Source organism: Mus caroli, unplaced genomic scaffold (genome assembly GCF_978045245.1).
Source record: "Mus caroli unplaced genomic scaffold, Mus_caroli_1 scaffold_9, whole genome shotgun sequence".
NCBI classification, from domain to species: domain Eukaryota; kingdom Metazoa; phylum Chordata; class Mammalia; order Rodentia; family Muridae; genus Mus; species Mus caroli.
Window position 1 is genome coordinate 87,858,885 of NW_028227264.1, and position 23,460 is coordinate 87,882,344.

The window sequence follows — 23,460 nt, forward strand, 5'->3', positions numbered from 1 at the left end:
CCCTGTGACGTTTTACCTCTCAGACTTCACATCACATGTTTAATTTTTACTCAGCTAGACTATAAATGCCCCATCTCTTCTGGAGGATGGGGTGAGAGCAGGGTCTCAGCATAACCCAGGCTGACCCGAGATCATCTTTTCTTGGGCCTCTTGAGAGTTTTGTAATTATAGGTAGGTGCCGTCAAGCTCTCGCTCACATCTTTCAAGCAAAAGGTGGTTGTCAGTTGTCAGTTGGACAATTCTCCCATGAAGTAATTAATCCATGATGGAAGTATTTATATATATACATATTGCCCAATCCTGTGTGCGGGCTGCAAGAAAGGGCAAATGGAGCGTGTATTTCCTCCTTGCTATGACCAGATATCTGACAAAGAGAGACTTGAAGGAAGGACAGGTTTATTCTGGCTGGTGATTCATAGTGGAGAAGGCGTGAGAGCTCGAAGCTTTGCACGCAGGGCAGGTTGGTGGATATGGAAGCCAAGGCGGGAAATCCAGTGCTCAGCTAGTTTTCCCCCTTTGCCCCTTTTTACTCAGTCTGGTACCCAGGCTAATGGGGATTGCGCTGCCCACATCCAGGGTGCAACCCCCCCCCCCAGTTAATCCTCTCCTGAAATGCCTTCATAGGCACACTCAAGCCTGTGGCTCCCTGTCACCCTAGGCACCTCTAATATCAAGCTGATAATCAGGATGAAGTATCACAAAGACAAGCTTTGGAAGTTGGCTATAAAGCAAACAAATGAACAAAAAACCTGTCCATTTATTTAGAAAAGGGAAAGAACCATCTAAAATGTCAACACCCAAACAGATAGGAGGCCTGTACCTTCAGAGTGGTAGGGTTGCTTGTTTAGGTTTTTGGTCTTGTTTTTGTTTTTTTCTGGTTGTTTGGTTTTGTTTTGTTAAGTCAGTGAACTATGGAAACCTTCTTTTGGAGGGATAAACCTGAACAGAACCACTAAGGCAAGGCTGGGCCTCATTCTAATTTTGCAGATGATTTAAAAACAAGCGGCTTGGGGGAGACTCCATCCTCATGCCTCACACAGGGCTTTTCAGCAGACGCTGGCTGCTTCTGTGCTGGGTGATCTATTATCTCAGATGCTTTGGGACGTGAAGCAAGAAGGTCTTATGTGCTTATGTGCACAGGAAGGAGAGATGGAGCTAGTAGAAGAGGTGGCAGATTAGGTGACTAGGGCTCTGGGACAAAGGAAAAGAAGAGAAGGGTTGGACTTGGAACATCTATGGGACACAGAAGGTGGTGGCATTACTTAGGCCAGGTCTTCACTTGAGCTGGTAGATAACTTCACTGTGTTTTGCTGTTTAAACTGATTGCCTTGCTGCATTTTTAATTATCTTTTTTTACATTTGGCTGCATTTGATTGCCAAGGACCAGCTTCAGCATGGAGAGGGGTTCTGAGAGAAGGGGATGTCTGGGAGTGTCAAAGAGAATGACTCAAAGTCAAATAGTGGATCCAGGCTGATGACCTGTGTTCTGCTTGATACAGCTTTTCCAGTCTGCTTCTCTGTTCTGCTTTTTCTCTGGAGATTTCTTTGTCTATCTTCTGCTTGCTTGCTATTCTAATAGGTCTCTCTGTCTATGTCCTGCTTCCGTGTGTGTGTGTGTGTGTGTGTGTGTGTGTGTGTGTGTTGTGTGTTTTCTCCAAGCAGTTCTCTCTTTTTATCCTAATAAATTCTCAGGATAGCTCCTGCAGAACACAGGTCCTGTCTTATTTTACATATCAACCCAGTCATTTACTCCAAGGTAAGCATACCTTGTTTTCTTAAGGTGCAGAAGAATTCAGAGATCTGTCTGCCTTAACTAAGCACAGATGATAAGAAATTACCATTCCTACCACACCTGGGCCTTATCCTGCTCTGTCCTAGGCTGACCTTGAATTTGGGAATCTGCCTGCCTGTATCTTTCTGACAAGCTGGCTCATAGTATAGCTGGTTTTGTTCCTTTAGATTCATGAAGCCCCTCATAATTCATATTGCATGCTTATATTTTGCATAGTTGAGAAATACACACACACACACACATACACACACACACACACACACACATATATATCACTCATGTATCTAGAGCTCTTTCCCATAGCCTTAAGGGCTGCCCTGAAGGTCCCAGCATTTACCATTTTTCAGAGTCATTAGCCACACCCACCCTTCTCCATGGATTTGTGCTATCTCAGATTGTCGTGAAGTTAACAGGAAGGTCAGTCCTCGGAGGAATGTGAAATATGTACATTATACAACAAACCTTATGCCTTTGGTAGGCATTGACCCTTGTGGAGGCTCATGCCAGGGGCCCTGTCCCAGGGGCAGGAACCAAGTCACTCTGTCCCCACCAAGGCCACGACAGGCTTGGCATTTGTTCCTGTCAATCCTGTATTTGTGGCAGATATGAGTGATAGGTTATCTATAGATTATCTAATCTAAACCAAATTCTAAAACTAACACCCTCTCCTCCCAGAAAACCTTTATTCTCACCCTGCTTGTTCTCTTGTAGCAAAGCCCACCTACCATAGCCCAGACTTTAGCATTTGAACCATTTTTACTGTGTAGGCTAAAAAGCAGCACCAAATGCACTCACAGTGTTGCATGGCTGTCATCACATCTAACTCCAGAACTTTCTCCACCCCAAGCAACGCCCCCCCACCTACTCCTATCCCCCCCCACCTACCCCTCTCCCCCCACCCCACCTCCCCCTCTCCCCCCCACCTACCCCTATCCCCCATCCACCTACCCCTATCCCCCCATCTACCCCTATCCCCCATCCACCTACCCCTATCCCCCCCACCTACCCCTATCCCCCATCCACCTACCCCTATCTCCCCCACCTACACCTATCTCCCCCACCTACCCCTATCCCCCATCCACTTACCCCTATCTCCCCCACCTACCCCTATTCCCCATCCACCTACCCCTATCCCCCACCCCACCCCCACACCTGATGATCACTTCCTGCTCAAACAGAACTCAAGGCCTCTAAGGAGCTCCTTTTGTCTCCCCCATTAATCTTTATTGCCCACGTCATTGTGTGTGCATGATGGTGGGGTGGCATGCCACGGGGCGGGGCGTGTGTGGATGTCAGAGGATAACTCTTTCCTTACCCGTCCAGGGATCAAACTCAGGTCTTAGGTTTGTGCAGCAAACACTCTGAATTCACCAAGCCATCTTGCTAGCCCTGAAAATAATCTTTAAAAAGGAAGGATATCAACCTCTTTAAGGGTGGCTGTGAGGATCGAATGGTTTCACAAAGTTTCTAAGGTAATGAAGCTCACAGAGATGGTATTGGTATTTGATAGACACTTCTCCGCCTGCAGTGGCCCAGGAAAGCACACAGTTCTGTCACCTTTTTATTGATTTTCTTTGATGATGTCTAATTTTAAACTCTGTTGTTTGTTTGTTTGTTTATTGTTTTTTAAAGACGGGGTTTCTCTGTGTGGCCCTGGCTGTCCTGGAATTCACTCTATAGACCAGGCTGTCCTTGAACTCAGATCAGCCTCCCTCTGCCTCCCGAGTGCTGGGATCAAATGCATGCACCCTCCCCCTCCAGGTTAAATTTAAACTCTTAAAAAGTTCTGTTAGACCCTTCCCCTCAAAATGTTCTGAAAAACCTGCAGTTAACCTGGAGGGCTGTGGGTCTGCCCTAGGCTCTGTCTGCCCATTAACCCGAGGGCTGTGGGTCTGCCCTAGGCTCTGTCTGCCCATGCCAATTGATGTGGTTTACACCTGGGTAAATGGCACTGACCTTGAACTGCTAAAGGAGCTACAGCAGGTCCGAGAGCACATGGAGGAAGAGCAGAGAGCCATGCGGTGAGTCACTGTAAGAAGTAGCCCACAACTGATGCATGGGGGCTGGGGGTGGCAGGCGGGGGGTGGTACATCAGAGATGGGCAGGGTGACTACTCCAAGCTGGGTAACGACTTTCGTCTGGAAGATTTGCTAAGAGTGTCCCCACTATTTATAAACATCACCAGTAAACTCCAGTTGCAGGTCATTTGCACCATATACTGCAACGACTTCTCTGTCCCCTGGTGTAAGACGATGCCAGTCCATAAAATGACTGGTAGCCCCATTCTATGGTTTATAAGTAAAACACCCAGGTGGCATTTAAATGAGCTTTATTGGTTACCGTTTGAGGTACAGGGTTATTGATAGCCTTTCATCCCTATCTACTCAGCAGCTGTGGAATTAGTTTGTGGCCTGAAGTCCCGGTGCTAAGAGATGAGCACTTCATACGATTTGTTTATGTTTTCGGTGCCCTAAGCATTGTGACACTTCCCATTGGCACATGAGTTCCAGTGAAGCCACCAAGCAAGTGACTGTTGTAAAGTCTCCCCTGTTCACAGTTGGGGGCCGCACTAGCTGAGGCGTGTGTAACAAGCCAACTTTGCTCTTTACTAGGGAAACCCTCGGGAAGAACACAACTGAACCGACCAAGAAGAGGTGAGCATTTTGGTTTTTTTCCTCAGGAATGAAGCTTAGAGAGATGAAGTGTCAGGATTACCGCTCGCAGGCATGCACTGTTTTAGACTGAAGCGTCTGCTCAAGGGCAGCCCCTCCCCTGCTATTTTGACACCTCATTAAGTGCACCCATTAGAGAGAATTGGCAGTGCTCTACTCTGTGACTGACTGGGCACTCATGGGGTTTGTGTTCTGGTCGGCCGAGTCCGGCTTGGTTTTGGCAAGGCCAGAGTACTCATTTATCTGTCTTGATGCATTGTTCTCTGGGCCTCTTTAACCTAATTACACCCCATGTTTTACTGACAAATTTATGCTCACCATTTATTTGTACACTTATAATCCCTCCTTATCCATGGAAGCTGTCAGGCTGTATATATTTTTAAGGACCTGGAAGGGGATTTATCCCAATGACAAGAACCAGATACATCTCTGTTGCTAAAATATTGACTTAAATCATTCGTGGCTCTGCAGCTACACTCAGCTCTCAGCTGTCAGTCATACTTCATGGCCCAAGGTCTCCTGCTCTTTAATTCCTATGTCGATGCAATATTTTTCTACTTCATGCCTCTCAGGATGTTGGGCAGTCTTGTTATAAGTATACATATTTGTGTGGTAAGTATATGATATGATATATATATATATATATATATATATATATATCCACATTCTGTCCCTAAAGAACTATGAGGTCACAGATGTTTGAGAGGGACAGATTTCCAGTGCGTAGATTAACTCTGAGTCATCACTTTCGAGGGTGCTGATTAAGCCATCGCGGTGACAGTCGCTACCTCTTGCATTCTTGTTACTCGCCGAGGAGGTTGGGCAATTTTGTCCAACACTGTTCTAGTTGTGGTTGCTTCTATTTGCGTAGTTTTTAAAAGAATTTCTTTAATGCAGATAGAAAAACCCCTACGTGTTCATGTTAGAGCCACATTATTGTATCAGTGTAGTGTCCAGTGTAGTTCATATTGGTCTAGTTGGGGTGGGTAATACCATGTCACATCCAGACTCTCTTTCCTAATATGCTATCAACAGCCTTCAATGGACTACAAATATATTTTTTAATGGTAATACGGAAGTAATCAATTTCTTATGGATTTTTGAGGTAGTCAACTTTGTTGGCAAACTTACTTTGTCTCTCTCTCTCTCTCTCTCTCTCTCTCTCTCTCTCTCTCTCTCTCTCTGTCTTTGAGACCTGGTTTCACTATGTGTTCCAAAGTCGCCTAGAATTTATAATTGGTCCTCTTGTCTTATCCTTCAAGTAGGAGTCATGATACATACCTGGTACTCTTATAATCATTAGATGTTTGAAAACAGGATCTAAAATGTATATTATTATTATTATTATTATTATTATTAATTATTATTCCATCCTTACTAACAAAACTTTTTTACATTCTTGAGTAACGAATTTAGTGAGGTATGATTTTATATAGGCTGTGGGGTTTTTAAACCCTGCCTCATTGAGCAGTGGGCACAAGCTCTCCCTTGTCTGAAGTGCTGTTTGTTTCTGCAGTGAGAAGCAGCTGGAATGTCTGCTGACGCACTGCATTAAGGTGCCCATGCTTGTTCTGGACCCGCCCCTGCCAGCCAACTGCACCCTGAAGGACCTGCCAACCCTTTATCCATCTTTCCATGCTGCCAGCGACATGTTCAATGTTGCGAAACCAAAAAATCCATCTACTAATGTCTCCGTTGTCGTTTTTGACACTACTAAGGATGGTAAGAGGTTTTTCCTATTTTTTTAAAAGAAATATTTATTATTTTGTGTGTATGAATGTTTTGTCTCCACATATGAGGTATGTACATCTCACGCCTGGATGAGGCTGTTGGATCTTCTGGAACTGGAGCTATAGAGAGTTGTGATCTGCCATGTGGGTCTTAGAATCTGAACCCAGGTCCTCCAGAAGAGCAACAAGTCCTCTTGACTGCTGAGCTATCTCTCTGTCTATTTTATTTTTATTATTATTTTTAGAAGTTTTGTTGTTGGGGTCAGGGTCATTCTATTATATAGCCCTGGCTGTCCTGGAACTCACTGTATAGACCAGATTGACCTTGAACTCACCGAGATCCACCTGCCTCTACCTCCTGAGTGCTGAGATTAAAGGTGTGTCCCACCATGCCCACTGGGTGCATTTTTAAACCAGGTTATCATTGACGTTCAGAATAATAAAATTCTGAATGAAACACATGATTCTGTAAGAAATGCTCGATAAGCTAAAAATGTCCAGAGAAACACCAAAGAGCCATTATCATATTGTGTTGTAAGCGGTCAACATCTCAGAAAAGGACTACACAGCATTTCCTTCATGTAAACACATCGTACCTGTGAGGTATCTCAGACACTGTGAGAACCTTCCATCTGGTACTCCGATAGTACCTCCTCCGGGCTCCAAGTCATTCTGGAGACTTTAAAAAGCCATAAAATATACGAGAACACATACTTTACTCAGAACATACCAGGCCGTCCACACTATATTCAGAAATGCTTGCTTTCTTTCTACTTCACACAGTGAAATCCAAGCTCCCAAAGGGATGGCACAGGACACAGGAACTTTGGAAGGTGCTCAGGGCGTGAAGGCTGGGCCTTCCGGAGCAGAACAGTAGTATAATGCAGACTCGAGACTCCAGCTCTTCCCCATGGGACGTTAATAAGATGTTACCTAACTGCCAATGGAAAGTGAGTCCTTCCTAGAGCCCAGCTGTGCTAAGCCCTGTTCTTGGCCTTGCTGCCTCGGACCTGTGAGACATCCCTACCTGCTCAGCAGCTCAGTTCCTAGCAGGAAGCTTCTGTGTCCCCATGCTGAGATGAGCTGCTGAGGCCTCGTGTGTCCCAGCTCCGGTCTCTCTTCTCTCCCAGTCTTCCTGTGCACTGGACATCTCTACCTGGAGACGCTGTTGGTTTTGCTTGGGTACCATGAAAGCTTGCAAGTTCTTTCCACGATACAGAGTACCATTGTGTCCACATCACACCTGCCAGCCCCACCTTTGTCTTTGCTTCTTTTTTTTTTTTAAAGATTTATTTATTATATGTAAATACACTGTAGCTGTCTTCAGACACTCCAAAAGAGGGTGCTAGATCTCGTTACGGATGGTTGTGAGCCACCATGTGGTTGCTGGGATTTGAACTCTGGACCTTCGGAAGAGCAGTCGGGTGCTCTTACCCACTGAGCCATCTCACCAGCCCGTCTTTGCTTCTTCCCTCATAAACTGATAACTAACCTCATCCTGTTAGTTGCTTTTGTGTTGCCAATGGTTCTTAGGGTCCCTCCCCTCTTCATTTCCTTCATAGACTCCTGTAACAGACACTGAGCTGTTCAGTGCGTAAAGTTCTCTACCTAGCACAAACTGGCAAATCTGAAAATCCTGATTTCACTCCCCCTTAGAAGACAGTACTTTGGTAATATTGTATTTGCTTTTCTTTTTTTCTTTTTCTTTTGTTTTTTTTTTTTGGGGGGGGGGGCTTTTTTCAGACCAGGTTTCTCTGTGTAGCTCCGGCTGTCCTGGAACTCACTCTGTAGACCAGGCTGGCCTTGAACTCAGAAATCCGCCTGCCTCTGCCTCCCAAGTGCTGGGATTAAAGGTGTGTGCCACCACTGGCCCGACTGTATTTGCTTTTCATATGGGTTTAAACTCCTTCCTGTTCCTGGTATTGCTGTTTAGCTGTGCCCTTAATTCCCTGTAGTGAGAATTTCGGTTTCTTTTAAAACACAGAGCTATTATAAGAAGAAGTTTTCATTTTAACCCCAGGTGTGGGATTTGGGGCTGCTTCAGATTGTCCACAGCAGCTGGTTATGATTTGCCTCATGCTCTAGCAGGGGTGTGATTTTGCCAGCTGCAGATAGCTCCTGTGATTGTGTGACATTTGGAATTCTGGGGACTCTTCAGAGGGTATATAAATGCTAGGGCCCCAAGGGGCGAGGGAAGGGGGGTTGCTGCTTGATAATAGTCATGGTCTAAGAAGAAACAAAAAGAATAGATTCAGGAATCATTGTCTCCTACCTAGTGTCTAAAGGGTGGGATGAGGGTGGAGAAGGATGGAAGAAAAAAGAACCCACAAAGCAGCAAAAGACCAGCTACAATTAACACATAAGTGAATTACATACTTTGTAGAACATAATGCCACAGAGAGAAAATTAGCACAGTGGTCAGGAACGGGGACAAAGATCCTAATCTGAGTGGTGGTACAGGCTTCCTGAAGAGGATGAAGATGGTGGCGGGGGGGGGGGGGCAACAGGACTGACTGGAGAATCAGGGAGGTAGAATAGCTATTGCAAAAGCCATTCCCACAGCAGGACCGTGGCTGCTGTGTCAGAGGGGCAGGGGGCCGCTGCGTGTTAGAGAAGATAAATGAGAGGAAGCAGGCAGAAGATGGGCGTGGAGAATTGGGGCTAGGGGAGAGGGTGGTAGCCACATGGAAGCCAGAGTTTTTAATCCATAGCAGGTTAGTGGGTTGTTGGAGCAATTGCCTCTTTGTTTTGTTTTTGTTTTTGTTTTTGTTTTTGTTTGTTTGTTTTTGGTTTTTCGAGACAGGGTTTCTCTGTAAAGTCCTGGCTGTCCTGGAACTCGTTTTGTAGACCAGGCTGGCCTTGAACTCAGAAATTCGCCTGCCTCTGCCTCCCAAGTGCTGGGATTAAAGGCCTGTGCCACCGCACCCGGCCTCATTTTCCATACTAACCAGTTTGCTGTGTGTAGTGACTACAAACTGAGAAGGGACAAAAAGTGTCACAATCCAGGCCAGAGTGAGTGTGCCCCAGACAGAAGTGCATGGGAAGATGGGAAGATAGGAGTGTTTGCTTATGGCCCGTTTTGAAGGCCAGCCCACCTAGGTTTCTTGGTCAATAGCTCTTGTGGTCGTTTGTAGAACTGGCCTATGGTGCTCACTTAGAGTGTACCTTTGTAAAAGCTACATTTTGCTACATTTGATGCATTGCTCTAAGCAGCCACAAATTTGGAGAGTTGTTAGTCTGTTATCTAGGATAAGAAATCTCATTGGCCTGTGGTGGTGCACACCTTTAAGTCCCAGCACTGGAGAAGTAGAGGCAGGTGAATCTTTGTGTCTACAGAGGGCATTCCAGGACAGCCAGGGCTATAATGAGAAAACCTGTCTCAAACAAAGAAACAAAACCCTGTCAGCTTTGTCTGCGCATTTCACAGACACTTCCCTTTTCTTTTCAAAACTTTGGTATGGTGTCCTGGAGACAAGAACCACAGCAAAGCTCTCAAGCATTGGCTATGGCTGTGTGATTCATATCCTTCAGTCAGAATGGGTCAGGCCATGCTCTCCCCTGCTGAGTATTCAGCCTGTGTGTCTCTTAGAAACAGGAAGGTGATGTGAGGACGTTGTGTGGACTTCACATGAACGTTGTGTTACACATACCAGACCTATTATAATTCTCCAACTTACCAGGGTATCGCCCTCTATATCTGTGGAGACAGAGTTACAAATTATTTAAAAGTTAGAGTCACTCCTAACGGCCAGTGTTGCTGCTTTTAGGGGTGGGGTTGTTGTTGGCGAGGTGGTGGTCTTTGGAGATCAGATACTGCTGTATAGCCCTGGCTGGTCTGGTGTTCACTGTATATAAGCTGGTATTGAACTTGTGACAGTCCTCCTGCATCAGCTTTGTGAGGCTACAAGAGTGAACACCATTTCCGCCTGTTTTACCACTGCCTTCACTTCAGCATTCCCAGGGCCTTGTGCACTAAGCAGGTGCTCTCCTCTCTGGTCAGCTACAGCCCAGCCCGGCACGGCTCTGTTTCTGGGGTATGCTTGAGGCTCTCATCCAGCGTGGCTGTCCATCTCCCCAGGCTGCAGTTTGTAGGACCTGCCTCATTTGTCCCTCATCCGAATCAGAGCCCCCACCCTGAGATTCCATGCTGGATGTCAGCGGCACCTTGGCTGGGTCTCCTGTTCACTCTTTTTCATACTCCTCCTGCAGTTGAGTGCCCACCAGCCCAGCCCTGCTCCACCTGATGAATGTAAGACGTTCATTGTGGGAAAGCCATTTCTTAAAGGAGTGTGGGCCATAGGTGGCTGCTTGCTCTTGTGGAAATGCCTCTGCCTGTTCAAGTGCGGCCGCTCTTACTTGCTAGTAGTGACATTCCCAGAGGTCATGCTGTAGTCCGACCATGTTTTCTCTTCTCATGCAGGTTTGCTTAGACCTGAGATTTTCCTATCATCCCCTCATCACTTCTTCCTTGCAGTTTAGCCTGTTTCTACAGAGCACTCCACGTTTCTATGGCCTGCATACATCTCTTGGCAATGCAGAGTTTAATGTTTAGTTGTACCCTGCTTTCCAGTGTGCCTCCTTTGTTGAATGTGATGGCTTTTAGCTTCCTAACGACTTTCTTGAACCCATGTATTATGCTAATTGCTAGCTCCCAAGATGCTCTGTATAGCACTCTACCAGAGAGTCTAGATGAGTATCTATCTACTAAACGTATGCTGCTTGTGTTGTTCGTTGTAGTGGAAGACGCTCATGCTGGACCGTTTAAGGGAGGCAGCAAGCAGACGGTTTGGAGAGCCTACTTGGTACGTCCTTTGAACTCTAGTTGTTCTTTTGCACTGGGCCAGAATAAAAGTATGAGTGACAGAGACCTCGAGTCTTGCTGTGTAGTCCCAGCTGGCCTTGAACTTGCAGTCTTCCCACCTCCACCTCGGGCATGCTGGGACTGCAGTCCTGTGCCAGAGGCACACCAGCTTCTCCCCTGTGAGTTTCCCCCAGCTCCATGATACGGACGGTGAGTGCAACCTTCTTTTTGTTCTAGACAACAGATAAAGAAGCCCCGGGCTTAGTGCTGATGCAAGACTTGGCATTCCTGAGTGGATTCCCACCGACCTTCAAGGAGACGAGTCAGCTGAAGACAAAGCTGCCAGAAAAGCTTTCCTCTAAAATACAGCTGGTAAGACAGAAAAGGAGCCACCGGCATGGCACCTCTTATTTCATGCAAGTTTAGCCAACAGTCATAAAGGGGGAAGAGCAACTGCCCCGTCTCGGTGTGTCCTCAGAAGTAGATCTGTGAGGAAGAGCCTCCCTCACTGCTTCCAGCAATCCTCCTGCCTCAGCATCTCAGGTGCTGGTATTACAGACTCGCACCTTCAAACTAAGCTCTGAAATTACTATTTTTGTAATTTATCACTCACATTTTTCTTACTCTGTGTGTGTTGTGTGTGTGTTTGTGTGTCTCTGTATGTGTGTGTCTGTGTTGCATGTCTATGTGTGGGTATGTTGGGGAAGTCATAGAAGTAGTTAGAACTCTAACACGCACATCTATGAAAGCTTTCATTCATAAAGGGGTTGTAGATATGTATAATGTTTGAAAATATGAAATTCTGATTAATAGCAAATCCAGCCACCAATGTATTTAAGATATAAGTGTATTTCTTAGCCATCAGCCCTGACCATTCTTTCTCTGAGGATCGACTTTGGTTGGCTCGTGACCTTTTCCTGAACATTTCTTTTTCTTTTTTTTTTTTTTAAAGATTTATTCATTTAATATATATAAGTACACTGTAGCTGTCTTCAGACACTCCAGAAGAGGGAGTCAGATCTTGTTACAGATGGTTGTGAGCCACCATGTGGTTGCTGGGATTTGAACTCAGGACCTCCGGAAGAGCAGTCGGTGCTCTTACCCACTGAGCCATCTCCCCAGCCCCTTCCTGAACATTTCTTATTCTCTGAATCATCTGCCTGGGACAGTCCGTGTGGGTGTTTTCTTGATGACCTTACGACACGTTGTTGTAGCACATTCCGGGGTGGGGGTGAACACAGCATCTTTTGTCTTAGAGGAGCAGGCGTACAGTCCTTGCCTCTGGAATGGTTGAGATCTGGCTCTCTCATGTTTTTACCATTTAACAAAAATTGTGAGGGGCTGGAGAAGGTGGGGGTGGCGGAAAGGGAGTAGCGAGTTCTTTCTCAGTTCTTGCATTAGTCATTCCATCCATCCAGAGATCCCTGTAACTTTTTCCTCCTTCCCTGGCTTCGATGGGTTAAGGTGCTTTGTGTTATGTCGGTGAGAAAACCACTGTGTAAATGATGTCGTTTTTCTCTGTTCCCATCTTCCCCATAGCTAGCTAGCTTTGTCCCTTAGTTTGTTTCCCCCTCCTCCTTTCCCTCCTCCCCTTTTCTTCATCCTCATTTTTGTTTGGGGCAGGTCTCACTCTGTAATCCTGACTGGCCTGCAACTTGCTATGTAGACTAGGCTGTCCTCAAAATTTGTAACCTTCCTGCCTCTGCTTCTTCTTGGTGCTCCACTGTGCCCAGCTGTCCCCCTGTAGCCTTTCTTCGTCTGACATTGGAACAGTTCCAGAAGTGCAATCAGTTAGCATGCAGTACTTGTATGGACCGGAATAGCACGAAGCTGTGTTTGGGTTGTATTTGTGGTTAATCTTCAGTTATCCTAAAATAGATGCCGCATTTCCTCCTTCCCGTGAGGTACTTTCAGTACTGATTTGAGCAGTTGAAACCATAGACAGATTAGCTTTCATTTCAGTCAAACTTTATTTGGCTTTGGCTGAGTCGCTAACATCAGAATGACAGATAAATTACATCGGTCCTTTCCATTGCCGGCTCATCTCCCTTATATGGGAAGAATGACGTTCCCGATTCTGTTTCTGTAAGTCCACATTAATCAAAAATTTAAAAGCAATTAGGAATTTATTTTGTCTTAAACGTGTGTGGATATTTTCACAGCCTGCTGTGCTGGCCCGCTCATGTGTGCTGTCAACACCTGACATGCCTGTTGGTGACCGGTGTGTACTGACATAGATAACAGTTCCGAACAGTGGTAGGCTCTGCCAGCTGCTGCTCTGTGGTGTGTGCAGCTGGATGTAAGGTATAGCGGTGACTTGAGTTTGGAGAAATGGAGAACCAGGAGGAATAGATGAGGGCGCATTTGAGTTCAGTTTTTCACGTCTGCGTCTGTTAGGGGAAAGTGCGGGCAACGCTTGCTCCCAAGAGTGTGTGTATATGTGTGTACAGGAGTAGGTGCGTGGGAGGCCAGAGGTTGGTGTCAGGTGTCCTCCTTGGTTATTCTCCCCCTGATGAGCCGGAGTCTCTCATTGAATGTTTGGCCTCAGCAGTTGGCCAAGTTGCCTGACCAGTGAGCTCTAGGGAATCTGTCTCCTTTCCCACAACCAAGCACTGGGCTTACAGGCCTGCCCTGCTCATACATGAGTTCTGGGAACCAGAACTCAGGTCCTTATACTTTTATGCAGCCACTTCCCAGCCTCTGGCCCTTCCATTCTTCCCGTGGGTTCGGCCTTCTGGTTCTGTTATACACCTTCTGAGAACGGTGGTTCCTGTCATCGGTTCCCAGTCTATCTAGATGGTTTTTATCAAATACCTCCTGCATGCCAGGGAGTATGTGAGAGCGAACACAGGGAATTAAGACATTTCCTTGGGACATGAACACACTTCCACTATAGCAGTGCCCAAGGATGCCTGGGTTTAGTCAAGGTAGGAGTTAAATGGGCTTTACGGCTTAGCTGAGTCCTCAACAGAGCCGCTGTTTCTGGGTTGAGAAGGGAGTGCTCTGAGAATAACCTGGACAAAATGTTGGGGGCTGGGAAGTAGGTAGTGTGTCTGGGGAGTTCCTAAAGGCAGACTGCCACAGGCTTCCTTAGGGATGGCTGGGTAGATGGGCAAGGCAAGGTTGCAAGTTACCCTCTGATTCTCACATGCATGCTCTTGTGTTTATACATCCTCACACACATGCACACACATATGCACCACATGCACGCGCATGCACACGCACGGACTCCCACACCACAGAATAAAAAATAAATAAATGAAAAAGTTTAATCAGCAGTGATTGTATTAAGTTCCTGGAACCCACTGAACTAGAACTTGCCTGATGTGATCATCATTATACTAATGGGACCAATGTCACTCTGTCCTCATTACGCTTGTGCTCAACGAAAAACCCTTATCCTGAAGGCAGGGAGGGCCGGGACAGTAAGAAGACTATCTGGTGTGTTTCTGAGGCATACACCTTAGAGCAGGGACACGCGTGGCAGACCTCAGCACTGGATGGAGCCAGTTCAGTCCTGCAAGATCCTCCTGTCCAGGGGCCTCTGGCCAAGGGAGGCCAGCGTGGGACTGCTTCCTGGAGCATCTGAAAGATGCTCAGCTGGTATGTCGAGGAGCTGTTGGCGAGAAGGAAGGCTCAGGAGGAGGAGATAAACAGTGCAGAGGGGAGTGACAATGACAGTGTCTGCTCAGTTTAGTGTGACAAGCGAGGCACATGCCACACATGAGAGGGACGACCACAAGACACCGAGGGTTGCAACCTGAACAGCTCAATCACGCCACGCTCCTGTGTTCTTCCAGCAGGACTGTCCTGAGGCCTGTGGTTCAGGAGACAGGGAGGGAGGGCTCAGCCGTGCCCAGCAGACACCACAGGCTGCAGCTCAGAACATTCTCCTGTTCACCTCTGTACCTCCACACAAGGGCTGAGCGTCAGTCTTATAGGACACTCACAGGATGCAGGCCTTGGACCAGAGCGAAGGCCTGCCCTTCTGTGGTGATCCGCCCCCAGTGAGGTGATATAGGCATAAGCCCTCACCGTTGTATGTCCTGTCAAAGTGTGCTTTTATAGCTCTGAGGGGAGGACGGGGACTAGAGAGTAGGTTTTACTAAGATAATGGATCGGAATTCCTACAAGCCTTGTGACCGCTCTCGCCCTGTACATCACACTACCCCCTGTCAGGTTTTCTGTTCTGAGAAACCTGGAGGTGAGTCTTCTTATCATTCCCATTCCCTACGGATTTAGCAGTAGAATTTTTAGATGTGACAAATACAGGCTTGCTCTCTTGATAAATTACCTATCATCTTTATTTTCACTTCACCTCATGTCCTTCTGTGGTTTTAGACATTTTTCACTCACAGTGGGGCTTTTCCATTTTCTTTGGGTTTGGTTGTGTTCTATTCCTTACGTGTGAGGATTGTTCGGGAAATCATCCCAGAGCTCACAAGGAAATGCTCACAGTAAGTGTAATTGAGCGAGGGTGGTTGCTGCGCAGGTATGCAGAGGTGGGGGATACATGCCCTGCCCTCGAGTATTTAAATCGTGTTTGGAAGGACAGGACTTACACACAAGGTACTTGGGAGCGCATGAATAACTGAATAGACTGCCACAGAGTTGTCCTCTTATGATTTGGATAGAAATGTACCCCAGAGGTGCCTGTGTTTGAACACCCGAGTCCCAGATGGTGGCACTATTTTGAGTGGTTGCAAACCCTTTGGGTCCTAACTGGCTGAAGTGCATCACCAGGGAACTTATAGGCCACCCTGAGTTTACAGGCCAGGCCTGTTTCCTGGTCTGTTTCTGCCTCCAAGTCTGCTGAGGTGTGAACAGGTAACCTGTTCCTGCCATCAGTCTTTCTGCACCGTGATTGACAGCTCCAAATAGTGAACCAAAGTAAACCATTCCTCCCTTAAGTCGTCTCAGTCAGGGATTGTGGCACAGTGAAACAAAAAAACAGCCAGGGCATATGTGGGAATAGGGAAGGTCTGTGTGGGTCAGAGACATGGGGGTGTTTTCAGACTTGATGCTAGTTCACCGGAGCCTAGGTAGCCTAGTGATCAGGCAGGAAGGACAGGTACTGTTGCCTAGCGACTCACCTGTATTCCACCCTCAGAATTCTATTCCGGAGCCGGGCAGTGGTGGTGCATGCCTTTAATCCCAGCACTTGGGAGGCAGAGGCAGATAGATTTCTGAGTTCGAGGCCAACCTGGTCTACAGAGTGAGTTCCAGGACAGCCAGAGCTACACAAAAAAAAAAAAACCCTGTCTTGAAAGAAAAAAAAAAAATTCTGTCCTGGACCTGTTTAAGGTCACCAAAAGTTGTGCTGCCAGTTAAACACCTCTAATCTGAAGATCCAAAGTCTAAGATGCTCCATACATCCTAAGTGCCAGCATGACACCACAAGTGTAAAATGAGGTGTATATCCTCATATGAAACTGTGTTTCATGTACAGAGTTATTTAAAACATGTTAAATTATCTTTGGGCTGTATGTGTACGGTATTTCATATTTAGGCTTGAGTTTTATCCCCCAAATAGTTCATCATACATATATGTAAATATTTGATTCCTCTCCTCTCCTCTCCTCTCCTCTCCTCTCCTCTCCTCTCCTCTCCTCTCCTCTCCTCTCTTCTTTTTTATGAGATAGGGTCTCACTATGTAACCCTAGCTAGCATAGGACTTGTTCTATAGACCAGGCTAAGCCTCAACTGCAAGATCTTTCTGCCTCCTGAATGATGGGATGAAGGGTGTGTTCAGTCCTGCCAGTCCTGAAACAAAATAGACACAATGTGGAGCCTGCCTTTAATCCCAGCACTCAGGAGGCAGAGGCATGGGGATCTCGAGGCCTCCATAGCAAGTTCCAGGCCATAAGACTCTCACTCAAAAAACACACTGAACAAAGTAAAACAGCGACTCTTAGCACTAGGACCCTAGAGTCCAAAGCACTTCAGCGACTTCCATGAAAATATCCCGCGCACTCGGCTTTTAATGCTTATCCTTCTCCTCTGTTTTATTCTCGAACAAATAGTCAGCAGATAGAGCAGCAATATGGACTAGCTTTAACTTTGGGACAGCCTTCAGGGCATCTCAAACCTTGCACCCTTGACGTACTAACTCACTAAACACTGCCAGTTTGTTTTTCTGTTAGCAGTAGCAGGAGGGTTTTTAATCCCAAGGACTTCTTTTTTTCCAACATATCTTTATTGTTCATTTGGAATTTCACATAATGCCCCCCAAGATCACACTCACTTCCCAGTCCTCCCAGGTCTGCCTGACCCCACTGTTGTGACCTCTTTCCCTCTCCTCCCCCCGCTCCACACCCCAGAAAAAAGCAACGAGGTCCAATTTGTGTTGCCCATTTACTCCCTGGAGCGGGGGTGGGGTGGGGGGTGTCAAACAGTTTTTCCTGACACTCACACCTGCCGGAAGCCATCACCGTGTAAAACTACACTTTAGCACCCCTGTCACAGTTGTTACAGGGTTCTCTTCAATGGCTTTCTGTCTAGGCTCTTACTTTTTGGGGGTGGAGGCTTTTGTGGGGGGGTAGGGTGGGAGTTGTCACAGAAACCTGTGCTTTCTCTTTCTCAGATGTGAGTCTTTAGTCCTCAACACTATGGCATAAGTAGACCTCCTAAAAAGACGTCCTAATAACTTGAAAACCAAATCAGCCAAATTTAAAAACAGGTTCTATCTTTTGAGTTCTGGGAGCTTTTTTTTTCAAGACAGGGTTTCTCTGTATAGCTCTGGCTGTCCTGGAACTCACTCTGTAAACCAGGCTGGCCTCAAACTCAGAAATCTGCCTGCCTCTGCCTCCCGAGTGCTGGGATTAAAGGCGTGCACCACCACGCCCGGCGAGTTCTGGGAGCTTTTAAAGAGCTGTTTGGGATGTATGTCTTACCAGATATCTTCAGGCATTCTTTGGGTTTGCTCGCTTCTGTACTGACAGTCCTACCTCAGTATGTGTCCTATGCTCACAAGATGTGTAGCAGTATCCGGGCTTCTGTTCTCTGTATCAGAGCCTTCTTAACCTTCCCACTCACAACCCCTTTGGCTGAGAAATTTTTACATGACTCTAGATGTACAGATATAGGATATAGATAATCAATTATAAGGAAACTTTGTTACTTACAGTGTGTGTGTGTGTGTGTGTGTGTGTGTGTGTGTGTGTGTGTGTGTCTATGTAAATGCTACAATGAGCATGTGTGGAGGTGACAACTTTCAGGAGTCAGTTCTGTCCACCATGTGTGTGGATCCTGAGAATCAAACTGAGCTCTGTGTGCCCCTGCCTGGTGCTGGAGTTAAAGGCATGTGCAACCATTGCCCAGCCTTCAGTGGTTTTCAGCTGAGGTTCCTCTCTCTCTCTCTCTCTCTCTCTCTCTCTCTCTCTCTCTCTCTCTCTCTCTTGCCATAAGTGCTAAGAATTCTTCCTAGAAATAGTGCAAATGGTAGAAGCATGTTTAGGGGTATTTCAGACATTTTTGAAGCTAAGAATATACCTCAGTAGGGTGGATGCCAGTATAGCCATACCAGAGTCCCAGGCTGAGTCCCTAGCACTGCCCAAAACAGATGATAGCATATGGAGAGGCCTGCAGTTCCAGCTCTGCAGAACTGGTGACCAGACAATCAGGAGTTTCAGCTAAGAATTCCATCTTTCATCAGAAACCACAGCTACTCAACTTTACCAGCAGCATGGCGTTTGCTACAAAAAATAAAATAAAATAAAATAAAATAAAATAAAATAAAATAAAATAAAATAAAATAAAAATATCCGGGCTGGTGAGATGGCTCAGTGGGTAAGAGCACCCGACTGCTCTTCCGAAGGTCCAGAGTTCAAATCCCAGCAACCACATGGTGGCTCACAACCATCCGTAACGAGATCTGGCGCCCTCTTCTGGAGTGTCTGAAGACAGCTACAGTGTACATATATAATAAATAAATCTAAAAAAAATTGTAAAAAAAAAAAAATAAAATAAAAATATCCAGGATCAAGGTACCTCTTAGATCCTTTTCCAGCAAGATACTTCTAGTACAAGTAATAAAAGTTGCAGGACTAGGCTGCCACCTAGTGGACAGCAGAGACTACTTCATGCTTGTTATCCCTGTCTCCTATAGAGGCAGAAAATCTCATGTTTTGAAATACTCTTTTAAAGTTCCTTACTTCTTATCTTTCACCTATTGTGTGGCTACTATGAGAGGTCTGATTTTTGATGATGTAGTTAGAAGCCAGTCCTAGGCAATTGCTAGTGTGGGCTGATAAGATGGCTTGCAGGATAAAGGGCATGTTGGGTTTGTAGTAGAAGCCAAGAAAACTTACTTCAGAGACAGAAGCTTAAAAGTGAAAGCGTTATTTTCTGCGAGCTCAGAGAGGCAGCCAGTTCAGGATCCACGAGGGGAGATTGTACAACCTTTTCATAGAATGGGAACACAAAGCTAGGGGGAGTGGGGTGGGCTGTTTGCATTAACCAATCATATTCTGACCTGCGTGGCCATCACCCATCCATCCATCCCTGCATCTCACGGGCCAGCTCTGCTATGGCAGCGCAAGCCTGGATGGATGATCCATTAAGGCTCAGAACAGTGCAGATCTCAATTTACACTTTAACCCTGGTACAATGATTGCCCAAGGCAGTGTCTGGTGCCCATTACATGCCCAGTCAATGATAAAAACTGTAGCGAAATGCTATAATTACCAAGTTAAAATGTAACACAGACTTGTAATCTGCCTCAGAAGGCTGGGGATAGGAGGATTGCAAATCCAAGGCCTCTCCATGCACCCCAGTGAGATCCTGTCTCAAAAATAAAAGTAAAGGGGCATAAGGTGTAGCTTATTCCTGTGAGGCTTCAACATTTACTTCCAAGGTAAAAACAATTTTGATGGTGACATTAGGATTGCAGGTATTTTCCCATTTAAGTTTGACATTAAATTATAATATTACAGTACTGTTTATTTACTCTAGAAATTGGTTTTCCTCACTCTAGGGGGATCTTAGAGGTGTGGTGGGGAACCCATGAACTGGAAGGAAGGGACAGAGTCTTGTAAGGAGCGGTGGGAATGCACCTAAGCACACCGCTTCCCATTCCCCAGTACAGAGGCAGGAACGACAGCTGTGGTGGCTGACTTCTCAAGGTCCTGATGTGTGCCAGGACAGTCAAGGTAAAGGAGCACAGGCAGGAGACCATGTGCACACTGTTGGGGGTTAAGAGTTAACGGCGATGGCCGGCAGATCTCTAAGTTCCAGAGTTTAAGACCAGCCTGGGCTCCAGAGAGACCCTGTCTCAAAAAAGCAAACAAAACAAAACAAAACCACATAAAACAGTTGACGGCATGCATGACGAAAGGAGGGAAGGCCACACATGGAATCCTACTGCTCTTCTGGCTCGGGGGCCACCAGGAACTGCTTAAGAACTGAGTTAGGATCGTGTGTTAATTTCTTCCCAATAGATTAAGAAGAGAGAGGCGCCAGTGCAGCAGGAGGAGTTTCTGTCTTCCGTGGGGTGGCTTCTCCTTAGTTTAAGCCGGCTCTGAAAAATTAGACGGATTTCATAAAAGCATCACCCTCTCAGAAGATCTAGCGTCTCTTGTGGGCACTGCGGTGTGGCTGTGACGCCTGAGCTGTCTTGTTCACACTGGCCTCCACCCCTTCCTGTTGCATTCATCTGGGTAACACTTGGGGCCTGTGATACTGTCTTTATGTGTCAAGATTAAAAGTTTAGAGACTGAGTGTGATGACTCACACCTGTATCATCTCAGCATTGGGAGGCTGAGGCAGAAGGGTTACCAGGAGTTTAAGGTCAGCCTTACCCTGTTTCAGAAATAAATAAGTAAATAAATCAATGAATGAATAAATAAATAAATAAATAAGTGTAAATCTGCGTTTATTCGTTGAAGTCGTGCGTCTCTCTGTCACCTCTCAGTTGCGGCTGTACTCGGAGGCCAGTGTCGCTCTTCTGAAATTGAATAACCCCAAGGGTTTCCAAGAGCTGAACAAGCAGACCAAGAAGAACATGACCATCAATGGGAAGGAACTGACCATCAGCCCTGCGTATCTGCTGTGGGACCTGAGTGCCATCAGCCAGGTGAGGAGCGCAGGCCCCTTCAGCCCAGGTCAAGGACTCAGAATGTCTGCCATTGCCAGAATCGCGCCGCTGGGGGAGCGCTCGGCTGAAGAGTTAGACTGTTTTACAAGTCGATTTGTTGCGAGGAAGAGGAGGGCTTAACTGAGAGGTGACCTGACTAGAACTTTTCCAAACCTCCATTCTCTACCCCTGCTCATTGAGAGGAACAAGGCTGAAGGGATGGCTCAGCTGTAAAGAGCATTTGCTGCTCTTCCAGAGGTCCCAAGTTCAGCACCCACATCAGATGGTTTCTAACCTCCTATGACTCTGGTTTCGAGGGATCTGACACCTCTCTGGCCTTCGAGGGCACCCACATATACATATAGTCACAGTCACAAATGTAAACAAAAATAAAGTAAAGCTTTGGCAGGCTAGAGAGCACATGCCTTTAATCCCAGCATTCTAGAGGCAGAGGCAAGCAAATATTGGAGTTCGAGACCAGCCTGGTCTACAGAACAAATTCTAGGATAGCTTTCCAGGGCTACACAGAGAAAAATTTAAAAAGGAAGAAATTAATTAATTAATTGATTGATTGATTGATTGATTTTAACAGTTTTGCCCACAGCCCGGTCTTATGAAAGCATTTCCCCAGTTGAGGTCCCCTCCTCGAAGATGGCTCCAGCTTGTGTTAGCTCGACATAAAACTTAGCCCCCTGAGAGCAGAGCAGGCAAAGGATGAAGACGAGCAGGCATTTAGAGTAGACGCTTCAGTCTTTCTGTGTCCACTATTTCTCCCATCTCCCAGTCCAAGCAGGATGAGGATGTGTCTGCCAGCCGCTTTGAGGATAATGAAGAGCTGAGGTACTCCCTGCGATCTATCGAGAGACACGCGCCATGGGTACGGAATATTTTCATTGTCACCAACGGGCAGATTCCATCCTGGCTGAACCTTGACAACCCTCGAGTGACCATAGTGACCCACCAGGTGAGTGACTTTGCACGTACGGCGAGGCTGCGGTTTCCTGTCTGTGCTTTCAGTGTGGTACAGTGATCTCACGATTTCCTGGCCCTCCCCCTTTCTACCTCCTTTCTGAATTAACAGTGTCCTCTTTTCCCTCTTTCTGAATGCCCAACCAAATCAAAGCAACTCACTTGCCCTCTGTGTGTGTTTTCTGTTAAAAGGACATTTTCCAAAATCTGAGCCACTTGCCTACTTTCAGTTCCCCTGCTATCGAAAGTCACATTCACCGCATCGAAGGGCTGTCCCAGAAGTTTATTTATCTAAATGACGATGTCATGTTCGGTAAGGATGTCTGGCCGGATGATTTTTACAGCCACTCCAAAGGTCAAAAGGTAAGAAGAGATAGGTGGGCGCCTAGCTAGAAAATCAATAGCAGATGAGGAAATCCATGTGCACATTTCTGTATTTGCGTATTAACCAGCAGGCATTTATGACTTCCAAGTCAGCAGTTAGGCGGTAAGAGGACTACATTGAGAGATTGCTTTCCCGCAGTCTCAGATAATCAGAATTCCCTTTTTTTCTCCTTGAGCCTTTGTATTTTCTACTATAACATAACCACTTTGCAACAAACTTGCAGCTAGAGTACCAGCAAAATGCCCAACATGAAAAATTAGCTTAAAATAGTGCTTAAAGAAGTGGGGAAGTGAGACTGGCAGTGCTGGCACCTTTAATCCCAGGTTGGCAGATCTGTGAGTTCAAGGCCAGCTTGGTCTAAAAGAGTGAGTTCCAGGATAGCCAGGGCCATACAGAAATCTGTCTTAAGAAACAAAACAAAACAAAACAAACAAGCTATACACGCTCACGTACACGCACGTGCACGCACACGCACGGCTGTGTTGGTGATAGCTGGGAGAGTGGGGCAGGAGCTGGAGGTTTAAATCAGGTGGTATGGGATGACCTCCTGTCTGCATTGAACTGGATTTTTTTTCCTGTAGGACCAGCCCAGGAACATGCTCCAGAGCCAGATTTCTATAGATCCAGACTCTTTTAGCTATTGGCAACCTCTAGTTTCAGTTTAGATTTTTAAAGTAAATTCTGAATAAGTGTAGTGTGCAAAGGAACAAAAAAAAAAAAAAGAAAAAGAAAAAGAAAGAAAGAAAGAAAGAAAGAAAGAAAGAAAGAAAGAAAGAAAGAAAAAAGGAGGGTGTGTGTTTATTGTTCATGGATTTAATTTATAAAGTGAACATGCACCGCACAACTCATTTGGGAGTAATTGGTAATTTGTCTAAACATGGCCTCCGCATGGAGATGACAGCTCCTAGAATCATCTTCTCTTTCCCTCAGCCTTGAGTCCAGATATTTATAAATGCACACAGGGGTTACTAGTAAGTGTCACAGCTAAAGAGTGACCGTGACAGAGTCCCTTCCTCCTTTGGCGTGGTTTTATACTCAC

At 46.1% G+C, this 23,460-nt stretch overlaps 1 protein-coding gene across 2 annotated transcripts in view; it reads left to right on the plus strand.

Annotated features, from left to right (window-relative positions):
- Positions 1-23,460, plus strand: part of Gnptab (N-acetylglucosamine-1-phosphate transferase subunits alpha and beta) — a 71,571-nt gene that overhangs the window by 30,300 nt on the left and 17,811 nt on the right. The window contains exons 3-10 of one of the 2 annotated variants that reach the window (XM_021175070.3): positions 3,694-3,813; positions 4,405-4,446; positions 5,981-6,186; positions 10,932-10,996; positions 11,233-11,367; positions 20,906-21,067; positions 21,852-22,031; positions 22,229-22,399. In XM_021175070.3, the coding sequence (XP_021030729.1) occupies positions 3,694-3,813; positions 4,405-4,446; positions 5,981-6,186; positions 10,932-10,996; positions 11,233-11,367; positions 20,906-21,067; positions 21,852-22,031; positions 22,229-22,399 (1,081 nt within the window). Of the gene's footprint in view, positions 1-3,693; positions 3,824-4,404; positions 4,447-5,980; positions 6,187-10,931; positions 10,997-11,232; positions 11,368-20,905; positions 21,068-21,851; positions 22,032-22,228; positions 22,400-23,460 lie in introns of those variants that run through there. The other variant, XM_085843080.1, reaches the window with a different exon arrangement.